Consider the following 13257-nt stretch of genomic DNA (forward strand, 5'->3'; position numbering starts at 1 on the left):
GGCCGGCGCCACAATTGTCCTGCACTACTTTTCCACAAAGAAAATATGTGGCATTTAGCAGGATCATGCACAGCTTGACTTTTGACCAATTTGGCAAGATTTAACTGAAATTTGAGCTGTGGGCAGTGCCCCCCCCCCCCCCCCATCCTTGCGTCCGGCCCCCTGATCTACATGCAGGGCGCCGGACACATGGATTGCTTTTTTTTTTTCTTAACCACGTGAATAGAGCCAGAGGCTCTAATAGGTTTAAAAAAAGGATGGACTCGAGCACACCCACTTGTGTGACAATGGCAAATTAATATTAATATATATATATTTATTTTGTGTTGCCCCCCCCAAATATTGAGCACCAGCCACCACTGTGGGTATCTTTGTCGGCAGCTCCAGCAAACTTTGAGTGAAAAACCAGGTAGAATATTGTCAGCCTAACAGTGACTGCATCCTATTAGATAAATATTGTACAATAACTGGCAATGCAGATTCCTCCATCCATGTTTTTTTAGCTTTTAGATTTCTCTTGTTGAGCCTGGGGGCTAAATAAAAAAAATATATGTTAGCCATACATTTGTAGATTTCTCTTGTTCAGTCCAGCAGGCTTCATAACAAACAGCAGGGGGTGGAGGGATCTGCACTGTTGGCTGTTGTATTTAGACAGCCACAACACCAGTGGCTGTCTGAATACATGAACAGTGACTGCATTTGATTAGATGCCATCAGACAGTCAATATTGGATACATAGTTATTTATCACTTGAAGTGGAATCATCACTGCTTTACTGATTAATATTGTAACATCTGTATGTCCATCCCCATGAGTAAGCTCCGGTGGGTGGAGTGAAATGCATTGGGGACGTGGCCCGGTGGGGGTCTAGGCTGAAATTCATATTCACTATCACACAGCAAGCTTTGACTTGATGTGCGGCTCCCGGGACCACCTATAATTTTCTATATTGACTATATTAGTCTGTAAAGCCCCATACACACTTGGGCCCGGATTCACAAAGCACTTGCGCTGACGTATCTCGAGATACGCCGCGTAAGTGCAAATATGTGCCGTCGTATCTGTGCGCCGTGCCCACAAAACTAAGATACGCCTAAAAACAGGCTTCATTCCACCGACGTAACTTGCCTACACCGGCGTAGAGTGGGCGCATATTTACGCTGGATGCATGTGGCGCTCCCATTGATTTTCTATTCAAATATGCAAATGAGGGAGATACGCTGATTCACGATCGTACTTGCACCCTACGCAGGCTACGACTGGTGCGCGTAAGTTGTACGTACGGCGTAAAGTTATGCCCCATAAAGGAGGTGTAACTCAGCAGCATCCATGCAAAGGGCTGCACCAGGGAATACAAGCCTGCGTATTTTACGTTGGACGTGAATATGACAAGGCGTAGGTTACATTCACGCCGTAGGCAGTGATCCGGCGTATCTTAGGCAGTTGTTCCGACGTGATTGTGAGCATGTGCACTGAGATGCGTCCACGGGACGGCGCATGCGCCGTTCGTTATACGTATCTGTCTGGCGCTCGGCCCATCATTTGCATGGGGTCACGCCTCATTTGCATGGCTCACACCCACTTCCACCTACGCTGGCTTACGCCTAGGAAACCCAGCGCAGTTTTGGGAGGAAGTGCTTTGTGAATTCCATGCTTACCTCTCCCCTGCGCTGCGTCGGCGTAGCGTAAAGGAGATACGCTACGGCGGCATAAATGTGCGCCGATGTCTGTGAATCCGGGCCTATTAGTTTTCCTGCAGGTTTTTCTCTTCAGGTTTACCAAAACCATATAATATGAGGTCAAACCTTAAGGTCTCGTACACACGACCGAGTTTCACGGCAGAAACCAGCTAGAAGCTTGCTGGGTTTTTTTTTTTGCCGAGGAAACCGGTCGTGTGTACACTTTTCGCAGAGGAAACCGACGAGGATCTTGTCGGGCCAAAAAGAGAACATGTTCTCTATTTCCTTGACGGGAATGGGAAAATTTGGCTCGCCGAGATCATCGGCGGCTTCACAAGGAACTCGACGAGCAAAACGATGTGTTTCGCCCGTCGAGTTCCTCGGACGTGTGTATGAGGCCTAAGAGTTTCAATTTGTATGCAATCAGGCAGGCCCTTGCACTACATGGTTTTGGTAAACCTGAAGAGAAAAACCTGCAGGAAAACTGATGGTGTGTATGGGGCTTAACAGTTGTTTAGATATTGATATTGGATTAAAAAAAAAAACATATACCTTGATGCCTGTACCACTGCACAATTGGAGATAAGTGCCGCAATCACAAAACTGCAATACTTTTATTTTTTTCTTGAGAGATTACAGTTTTATAAGCACTGTTTTCTGCTGCATGCTTTTTTGCTTTCAACTAGAAGAGAAAATACAAGAAGAATATAAAATATTCAATGTTCGCCTATTCTCACAACAGATATTTAATTTGCACAGAACAAATGTACATGACATTTCAAAGAGCTATTTTATAATAAATAACAAACCCTAAGGCCTCGTACAGACCATCGAACATGTCCGATGAAAACGGTCCGCGGACCGTTTTCATCGGACATGTCCGCTTGGAGATTTCGGTCTGATGGCTGTACACACCATCAAACCGAAATCCCCGCGGACAGACAGCGCGGTGACGTGGCGGTGACGTTGACGCCGCCGCGTCACCAAACCAGGAAGTAAAATACTTCCACGCATGCGTCAAATCCATTCGATGCATGCGGAGATATCTGTCCGCTGGACAGCTTTCCAGCGGACATGTTTCTTAGCATGCTAAGAAACATTTGTCCGCTGGAAATCTGTCCGCTAGCCTGTACACACGATCGGATCTGTCCCCTGAAACTGGTCCGTGGACCAGTTTCAGCGGACATGTCCGGTCGTGTGTACGAGGCCTGACAGTAAAAAAATTCTCTTATTTGCTCTATTTGTCTGGTAAATATATAATTGAAAAAGTTTTATCTGTCTTATCTGTTCAATAAGTGAAAAAGAACTATCACATTGACATTCCTGATTTCTCTCTCCAGAATCGGCATGACATGATAGTGCTGGAGCCCATCAACCATTTGATGCAGGAAAAATGGGATTCTTATGCCGGCATGATATTCTGTGTGAAGTTTTTCCTCTATGTTTTGTACATGATCATATTCACAGTGACAGCGTATCACAGACCACTTGAAGGACAGGTGAGAAATTAAACAAAATGTATTTACATGTGCAGGGGAAAAGTGTTAGGCCCCTTCCACACGGGGCGGATCCGCTTGCAGTGGTCCGCCAGCTCAGCGGGAGATCTCTCCGTTGATATCCGCTGAGCCGGCGTAAAGACAGGTCCCTCTCTGTTCAATGAGCGGGGAGGGGGTTGTCGAGCGCCGCTGCTTGCTATGGAGAGATCGGATCTCACCCGATCCGATCTACCAGGACGGATGGCGACGTATCGCCATCTGTCTGATTTTAGCAGATCGGATGTCAGCGGGCATGCCACTGCTGACATCCGACGGTCCATAGACAAGCATGGAGTGGCTGTTCAGATCTGCAGTGGACCAATCTGCTAGATATTGGGAGTCTTATTTAAACCAAATAATTGGGGACATTTATGCAGGGCCGCCATTAGGGGGGTACAGGTAGTACACCTGTAAGGGGCCCTTCTTTATTTCTTTTTTTTTTTGTAAAGGACCCCCCCGCTTCTCAATTCGCGGCAGCCCCCCCCGCTTCTTAATTTCAGGCGGCAGCACCCCCCCCCCCCCCGGTTCTCTGCTCCAAGGGGCCCATGCCTGAAGCTGTGTAAGGGGCCCCATAATTCCTGATGGCGGCCCTGCATTTATGAAAATCACTTAGGGGTATATTTATAAAGTAGTCAATTATTCAAACTGCTAATGTACTGTGTATTAAAACACATTCAGAAAGATATACCTGTAGTAAATGTCACCTTTAGTGGCCCTTAAAGGGATTGTAAAGTCAGAAGGTTTATTATCTTAATGCATTCTATGCATTAATATAAAGTATGTGTGCAGCAGCCCCCCTAATACTTACCTGAGGTACCTCTCTGTCCAGCGATGTCCACAAGTGTCTCAGGTGTCTGAGATTATCTCTCCTATTGACTGCTGTCAATCAAAGTCAGCTAGCCAATCAGGAGAGAGAGGGAGTGGGGCTGGGTCAGGTCTCTGTGTCTAATTGGACTCGGCTTGGGTGCCCCCATAGCAAGCTGCTTATCGTGGAGACACTGAACAGGAGGGAGGGGCCAAGAGCACCGAAGAGGCACCTGAGAAGAGGAGGATCCGGGCTGCTCTGTGCAAATCCACTGCAACAGAGGAGGTAAGTATAACATGTAAGTATAATCACTTTAATGCAGTCCAGCCCAAGTTTTTGGGGTTTTGCATGGTATGGGGAGTGGGGGTTAATTAGAACTTCTGTACATTTTTAAAGCAATCTGTGCCTATGTTTTTGAAGATGTTGTAGACACTTTAGAATTCTCTCACACCTCTGCCTTGCTTTTACATGACGACGTATGGCAATGGGTGGGCAGGTGAGTTTTCCATCAGGTCCACCTCCCCTGTGATTCATCATTGGCCTAACATGGGCATTTCCATATTTGGGTAATGGCTCCAACGAGTATCCCTACCTCTTTGTTTACATTCAGCTTACAGCCTGGGAATATACCAGCTAGTTGCTGAATGGGGCCAGAAATGAGTCATTGGTTGCTAGGAAGCCAGCGACCACCAGCATCCTAACAACTATGAGCCCTGTGCGGGAAGCTATCACGTTGATAACAAGTTCCAAGCACAACTTTCCCCACTCTGAGCACTGGCAATAGGTCAAAATGGCAATATTTAACCTATATAATTCATTAATCATTCACCACTTTTTCTGATGGTGTAGATTTTGGGGTGTAGAAGGAACAGTAACAGTGTAGCAGCTTCACCCCAGTGACTTCTTGTTTATGGCAGGATTCAGGGCCGATCCGCCCTATAGGCTCACTATGCAAGCCGCTTAGGGCCCCACAAAGTTGAGGAGGGCCCCCCCAAATTACTAGAGGCCCCGCCTGGTGAGAAGTCATTTTCAGCCACTCAGCCCGCTTCTCAACTCGCTGGCTGCATGGGAGAAGAGGTAAGAAGTCAGCACCCCCCGCTTCTCACTTTAATGTAAGATGTAACTTCCGACAGCAGAACACCCCCTCCCCCCGCTTCTCAATTTGATGTGTCATTTTCAGGAGCCCCCCCCCCCGCTTCTCAACTTTAATGTGACATTCTGCTTAGGGCCCCAGGGAGGTCAGGGTCGGCACTGGCAGGATTGCATACAGGATATGCACATTAAAGTCAGCACAGTGCTGCAACAGCTGTTTTTTATTTTCCTTTTACCTGTGCCAAGCAAGACAAGACCTTTGGGAGAGCTGGAATAGAGAAAAGAGCACCCACTGCCGTGCATTAGTTATGTAAACAATGAGAGCAATCGAGTCATGACCACAGTTAGTGCCAACAAATGCACAGCAATACAGACTGTAGTGGAAGTAAACCAACTACTGATTACCTCTTGTATAGACAGAGTATTGAATCAGTTCTGTTTTTAGATCAGTATTTCTTTTTTAACATGTATTTATTACAGATACGAGGAGTCTATCAATTTACACATAGTGCTTTACAGATATATTGTACATTCACATAAGCCACTGCCCTCGGGGAGCTTACAATCTAATATCCCTAACTCACATACATACATACACATATTAGGGCCAATTTGGAAAGGAGCCAATTAGCTTACCTGAATGTGATTGGAGTGTGGAAGACAACCCATGCAGGCACAGGGACAACATGCAAACTCCAAGCAGGTCGTGCTGTGGTTGGGATTCAAACTGATGACTCTAGTGGTAACCACTTAGCCACTGTGCTGCCCATTCTTTTTTTTATTTAACGAGTAAAGCAATCAGGTGTGTATAAAAAAAATCAGCTTATATCACAAAAAAACAACAATTGTAAAAACAGAGAGTCTCAACATTACAAATTATCATGCAAGATATAAACAAGGCTATGATCAGATAACATAAAATGGACTTTGGATTTTAATTACATCAAAGAAATTGCAGCAAAGGGTTGTGGGTGTTCGAGGATGGCCCCTAAGTATGTCTTTTACAACAAATGACATATGTATAGTAAAAAATGTCATATTTTTATTACAAAAGATTAAAAATTGTACAATTAATAGAGACACGTTGTCATCAAGTTACCAATGAAACCATAAAGGCACTAATGCCGCGTACACACGACCGTTTTTCATGACGAGAAAAATGCAATTTTTTAAATTGGTCGTGAAAAACAGTGTGTATGCTCCAGAGCATTTTTCTCGATGAGAAAAATGTCTGAAATGTCTGAAAAAAATTTAGGACCTGCTCTATTTTTTCTCGTCTTTTTTCACAAACCACACCAGATGAAAATACATATGACCCCAGAAGGGGAAATACTTACTGAGTGAGTTCGTCATATCAGCATGGGCTATGGGGAGGCAAAAAATGGGACGTAAGGCAGCGAAAAAACCCATCAAGGATGGAGCACACCAAGGAAAAGATTAGGAAAATATTGCACTGATGATAGGTGGTTCTGTGTCAAGGTATATAGATATATATCTCTATATGTATAAAGGGGTTACGAAGCATAATGGATATAGATTAATTTGCCACTTAAATATCAGAGGCAATATACCAATGCAATGATGTTCATCTTCAGTCCATACTAGTGTTAAACACATCTAGTCAGCCATACCGACCTTTAAGGGTAGGGACATAGCTGAAGGTGAAAAGCCATTTCGATGTTCGCATCATGGTCTGACAGTATTTAGTAATCAATCCAAACAAAGCTATAGAAGAAAAAGATCCAGTCAAAGACAGCCCAGTATAAGAAAGGGGAATGCAGCATAATGGACAGAAAACACATTACCCACTCTATTTCCCCAAAACCATATCCCCCTCCATATATGTAGGTAGTCAAACTTACCATCAACAGAGATTAGCATACAGGGAAGACCCCGGTAATATGCACATCATACAGAGGGTGCTTCCCGATATCTGCCATGTCAATTCAATTAGCAAACCAACGGTACCGATGTGCTTCCTCCCATTCTTATAAACGATTTAACCATTTAATGGGAAGAAACAAACCCGAACCTGAAAACAGTCAAAGAGCAGCTCCTATTTAGTGGGAGAGAAATACAGTAGGCATTTGGGGCAGAAATGGAACGGGGGCATCATAGAGACCAGGTAATTGTAGGACAAAGAGCATCCTGGGGCTAATACACATAATAGAATGGAAGACAAGATGGGGGGAAGTGTGTAGTGAGTACTGCAAGAAAATAGTAGGTGGATAAACCACAAGAAGAAAGGAAATGATCCATAGGGGAGCATCCACAAATCCCAAGACTAAGGGCCAGATTCACAAAAGAGATACGACGGCGTATCTACTGATACGCCATCGTATCTATGTTTCTAACTATGCGGCTGATTCATAGAATCAGTTAAGCATAGCTAGTCCTAAGATCCGACAGGTGTAATGGACTTACACTGTCGGATCTTAGGATGCAGTACCGCGGCCGCCGCTGGGGGCATTTCTCGTCGTAATCCAGCGTTGGGTATGCAAATTAGCACTTACGGAGATCCACAAAGCTTTTTCCCTTCGTTAAGCCGCCGTAAGTGTTAGTTTGTCGTTGCAAAGATAGGGTACCTTTTACAAAGTGTAAAGTTAGTACACCATGTAAAAGTGTACCCGTCTTTCCCGCGTCGCTGTCAAATTATTTTTTTTTTTTAATTTTCCCGCCGCATCTCTTTTTTACCCGTCGCGATTCACAAAACTCGGCACAACGTAACTTCGCGCAAAGCACGTCGGGAAAATAGCGCCGGGAGCATGCGCAGTACGTCTGGCGCGGGAGCGCGCCTTATTTAAATGGGACTCGCCCCATTCGATTGGGCCCGCCTTGCGCCGGACGGATTTAAGTTACACCGCTGCAAATTTCCAGGTAAGTGCTTTGTGGATCTGGCACTAACTTGTGTAATTTGCGGCGGTGTAACTTAAATCAGAAAAGTTACGTTGCGCCCGCTGGCTGTGAATCTGGCCCCATGCTCTTAGTATGTCAAGAGCATATCTGAATTTCAGTTTATACAATTATTTCAGAATTTCAGTTTATACAAGTTTTTGGATTTGTATTTATATTGGAATCATACTTAGAAATCTATTCTGTGTTTTGAATTATAATTATTGTTTTATTAATAGGATGCTGTGGTTTGGTTTAATTTTATGGCCATTCTTATTTCTTTGTTTGGATTTGCTAACATTTGGTAACAATTCTCTTCTCGGCTCCCAGTACTGTAATAGTTTTCCTATTTGGGTCCTCAGATTTAAAAGTTTAAAAACCCCTGCTTTAGGTATTCTTGGAATAATATTCAAATTATTACAAAGCAGTCCTCTGCTGTTCTTTGGTGTGGATAAATGTATGTTAGGCTGAGTAGGTAGCATTTATTAATGAGGATCCCCATAAAATTATACTGATAAAAGACAAAAAATTAATGCAAAAAAATAAGAATCAAATCAATTAATCAATCCATGAACCTAACTTCAGGCTCCACTGCCTGTTTCCCTCAGTAGGGATTGTGGCGCCGGGAGCTGCCAGGATCGAGCGATTGGCCTTGGGGGGGCTGACATCGCGGGCACCTAGGACAGGTAAGTGTCCTTATTAAAAGTCAGCAGCTACAGTGTTTGTAGCTGCTGACTTAAAAAAAAAAAAAATTGTGGGTGGAACCCCGCTTTAAGCCACTCAATGACATTGCTACAATCCCCTCTGCTATATTAAATAATGTCCACAGTGTATGTGTTTTTAATAAAAATGCATCTGTATGCTTTATTTTATAGCAACTCTTGGCACTCACGTGACCACCCGCTACTCTTTCTTCTGATCTGACAGTGGGCAGGGCTGAGAATCCCCTGCTGACATCAGCCAGGAGGAGGAGAAGAGGAGACCAGCGGGTTGTCACGTGAGCACCAAGCAGCGCTATGAAATGAGGTACGCATCGGCATTTAAAAAAAAAAACACATACGCTGAGGACATTATTTAATATAGCAGAGAAAATTGTACAAATGTCATTAAGACGTACTGTATGTATTTATCAACATTTAGGGCGCTTTCACATCTATATGCATGTGTTGTTTCGTATGCACTTAAATATGCTTTTATGTGTGAATTAAAAGCATTGTGTGCATTTAAAAAACTTGTCTTTGTGTATTATGCAAATTGAGACACAAAAGATAAATAAATGGAAATTGGTCAAGGTGCAGATGCACTAGAAGTGTAGTAAATGTTAGGAGGATTTGTGTCTATATGTAACTTTAGCTACTTTCTTTGCAATGTGCAATGGTATGGATAATTTTGTTAAAAAATCGCTCCAATTATAACACCTTTAATTTTTTTAAAGCCCCCATTTCCTCTGGAAGGGACACCCAAAGACAACGTTCGTGTACTTGGAGAAATCATCATCATGTTTGGTGGGCTTTATATACTAATATGTCAGGTATGTATAAATATATTACTTTAATTTGAAGACTTATTGCTTTTCATTAAGCCTGTGACACTTGATGTTTTTACAGTCTTATCTCTGCCTTTTATTTTTCTGTGATTTGAGAACTGTTGGCGCAGGCCTAGGTCAGGGTAAACATTGCTTTATTTACACTCAGGCCTCGTACACACGACCGAGTTTCTCGGCAAAAACCTGGGAGATATTTTTTTGCCGAGGAAATCGGTCGTGTGTACATTTTCATTGAGGAAACTGTCGAGAAACTTGACGAGCCAAAAAGAAAGCATTTTCTTTATTTCCTTGATGGGAATGGAGAAAATTGGCTTATCGAGTTTCTCGACGGCTTCACAAGGAACTCGACGAGCAAAACGATGAGTTTCTCGGACGTGTGTACGAGGCCTCAGTGTAGAGACTTGTGAAGTGCAGACAGCATACAGGGTGAATGTAAAGAAAGTAATGCTTACATTGGCTGGGCTTGTAATGGGAGTTCTTAAAACACATGGAGATAATAAGCATACAAATAAATAAAAGAAATATCATATTTAGGGGTTTCTACGTAATTTTCTAACAAAAAATACAGATTTTTACATGCAAAGTGTCAGGCCCCGTACACACGACCAGTTTCCTCGGCAGAATTCAGCTTCCGACCGAGTTTCTGGCTGAATTCTGCCAAGAAACCCGGCCGTGTGTACACTTTCGGCCGAGGAAGCCGACGAGGACCTCGGCGAGGAAATAGAGAACATGTTCTCTATTTCCTCGTTGTTCTATGGGAGCTCTTGGCCCACCGAGGTCCTCGGCGGCTTCAGGGCTGAACTGGCCGAGGAACTCGATGTGTTTGGCACGTCGAGTTCCTCGGCCGTGTGTACGAGGCCTCAGGCCTCGTACACATGACCGAGGAACTTGTCGTAAATGAAACATCGTTTTCCTCAATGAGTTCCTTGTCAGGCTTGTGGAGAAACTTGACAAGCTTTCTTTGCTTTTCTTTGTCAAGACCAAATCTCCTCGTTCTCAAACGCGGTGATGTACAACACATACGACGGCAGGGGAAGTTCGATTCCACTGGCACAACCCTTGGGGCTGCTTTTGCTAATCTCATGTTACTACGTGTTAAAGCGGTAGTTCACCCTCACTGGCTTGATTTTACCATCGAGACAGGCATTGTAGCGCGAGCTACAGTATGCCTGTCCCGATTTTTTTAACCCCGGACTCACCTTGTAATCTGACATCGTAGATTTCGGCTCCCGCGGGGAATGGGCGTGCCTATGGAGAGGGAGGATGATTGACGGCCGGCCCTGGCACGTCACTCTCCCCGAAGACAGCCGGAGTAGGTCTCGGCTCTTCACGGCGCCTGCGCACAGGCTATGCGCAGGCGTCGTGAAGAGCCAAGCCTATTTCGGCTATTTCCGGAGAAGCGTGACGCGCCAGAGCCGGCCGTCAATCATCCTCCGTCTCCATAGGCACGCCCATTCCCCGGTATCTTCGATCTACGCGTACAAGGTGAGTACGGGGGTAAAAAATTCGGGACAGGCATACTGTAGCTCGCGCTACAATGCCTGATTTTAGGGTAAAAGAAAAAAAAAAAATTTTTCGTTGATAGGGTGAACCCCCGCTTTAAGTAAAAGTTTGGTAAGAGACGATTTGCACTTTTCAGTCTGTTACAGCGTGACAAATGTGCTATCTTCATTACAAACGCTACTTTTATTCTGAGCATGTGCGGGTTTCTAAGCATACACACGAATGTGTTTCTCGTCGAAAACCAGCCCGACGAGGAACACGACGAGGAAATTGAGACTCCCGTCGAGGAAAAAGTGAACATGTTCTCTTTTTTTCTCGTCGAGTTCCTCGACAGTTTTCTCGATGAAAGCATACACACAACCGTTTTCCTCAGCAAAAAAGCTCTGCCACCAAGTTTCTTGATAGATTCTGTGGAGGAAAACGGTTGTGTGTATGAGGCCTTAGAATAGGCCTGGTCCTTAAGTGGTTAAAGACAAAATGTAAATGAACAGCCAATGTACACTTTCTAATTATATGGTTAATTTCTTTGATCATTTTATTCAATAAATGCCAATTTTCTTATTTTTTTCAGATTATATACTTTGTGAAGAGGCGTCCTTCTTTACAAATTTTAATAATGGATGGCTATTTCGAAATTCTTTTGTAAGTTCTAAATAGTATGGCATCAAGATTATTATTTGTTAGTCTGTATGAAACATAACAGGTACAATAAGAAACAAATGCATGCTAACAATAAGTGCCGGTTCACACAGGGGCAACACGACTTCCAGCGCGACTTTGCGAGACGACTTCAGCGCGACTTGGAGCAACTTACATCACAACTTCAAGTTGCCTCCAGGACAGGCGACTTTGCCAGTGGCCAATCAAACAATAATCAGCTCTGTGGGAGGGAGGGGTTTGCCTGAGAAAACAATTTTCTCTTCCTGTAAAGTTGCTTCAGTTAAGAAGTGATCTGACTTTGGAGGCGACTTCTATTGAAATCAATGGGTACAGGTTGCCTAGAACTCGCCTTGAAGTAGTACAGGAACCTTTTCTGAAGTCGGAGCGACATCAGTAGTGTACATTAAGATGGCTCTCATTCACTTCAATGGAATTTCTCATGTCGCGTGACTTGGGGTGACACAAGTCGGATCCCAAGTCGCTGTAGTGTGAACCGGCACTAAAGGGCATATTTATAAAGCTGTGAAAAAATACTTTCACCAAACATTTACTGGTGATGAATCGGTCACCGCTATTTAAACACATGCTCCAGGAAGATTCACCTGCAGTGTCAGATTCATCAATATGTTCCTAAATGTACTGATTTTAAATACCCTACCTTGTCTAAATTCCTACCTTGTCTAAATTCAGAGGGCCAAGGCTTTTTTTCAGACCCGTTTTCCTTATAATAATTTTCTTTTAAATAATTCCACACAGGCGTCCCTGCCCTGGAGAACACACAGTAATTATTGCTAGCAGCTCTAGCCAATGGAAATAATCACATGAAAAATCCAATATGCTGGTTGTACCCAAGTTGATCAAGTGTACCATTTTCTTTTTTGTAATTTAGATGTGTTTCTTTTCACAGCTTTCTCCAAGCCGCTATTATTTTGAGCAGTGGCATTTTTTACCTGGCAGGAAGTGAAGTTTATGTTGCCCTTATAGTGTTTGCATTGGTTATTGGCTGGGTGAATATGCTGTATTATACCCGTGGATTCCAGCAGACAGGAATTTACAGTGTCATGATTCAGAAGGTCAGTTCTTGGAAAGTTTTTTTTTTTTTCTGTAATCCTCATTTGTTCCCTTTTTAGCAAACAACTCTGTAACATAATTGTTTGAGTAAAAAAAAAAACCTCTCTCTATTATGCCAATACACTCAGATACCATTCTTGATGTCTATATACAGTTGTGCTCATAAGTTTACATACCCTGGCAGAATTTATGATTTATCGGCCATTTTTCAGACAATATGAATGATAATACAAAAACTATCAATCAACTGTGTTTACACTTTTTAAGTCATAATGACAACAGAAACTACCCAAATGACCCTGATCAAAAGTTTACATAACCCAGTTCTTAATACCATGTATTGCCCTGTTTAACATCAATGAGAGCTTGAAGTCTATTGTGATATTTGTGGATGAGGCTCTTTATCTACTCAGATGGTAAAGCTCCCCCTTCCTCTTGGCAAAAAGCCTCCAGTTCCTGTATTCTTGGGCTGTC

At 43.5% G+C, this 13257-nt stretch overlaps 1 protein-coding gene across 2 annotated transcripts in view; it reads left to right on the plus strand.

Moving 5' to 3' along the window:
- Nucleotides 1-13257, plus strand: part of LOC120927741 (transient receptor potential cation channel subfamily V member 1-like) — a 112475-nt gene that overhangs the window by 77101 nt on the left and 22117 nt on the right. For both annotated transcript variants that reach the window (XM_040338628.1, XM_040338629.1), the window contains exons 8-11: nt 3020-3178; nt 9439-9534; nt 11624-11694; nt 12620-12785. In XM_040338628.1, coding sequence (XP_040194562.1) covers nt 3020-3178; nt 9439-9534; nt 11624-11694; nt 12620-12785 — 492 coding nt within the window. The remainder of the gene's footprint in view (nt 1-3019; nt 3179-9438; nt 9535-11623; nt 11695-12619; nt 12786-13257) is intronic.

This window comes from Rana temporaria, chromosome 2 (genome assembly GCF_905171775.1).
Source record: "Rana temporaria chromosome 2, aRanTem1.1, whole genome shotgun sequence".
Lineage (NCBI taxonomy): Eukaryota > Metazoa > Chordata > Amphibia > Anura > Ranidae > Rana > Rana temporaria.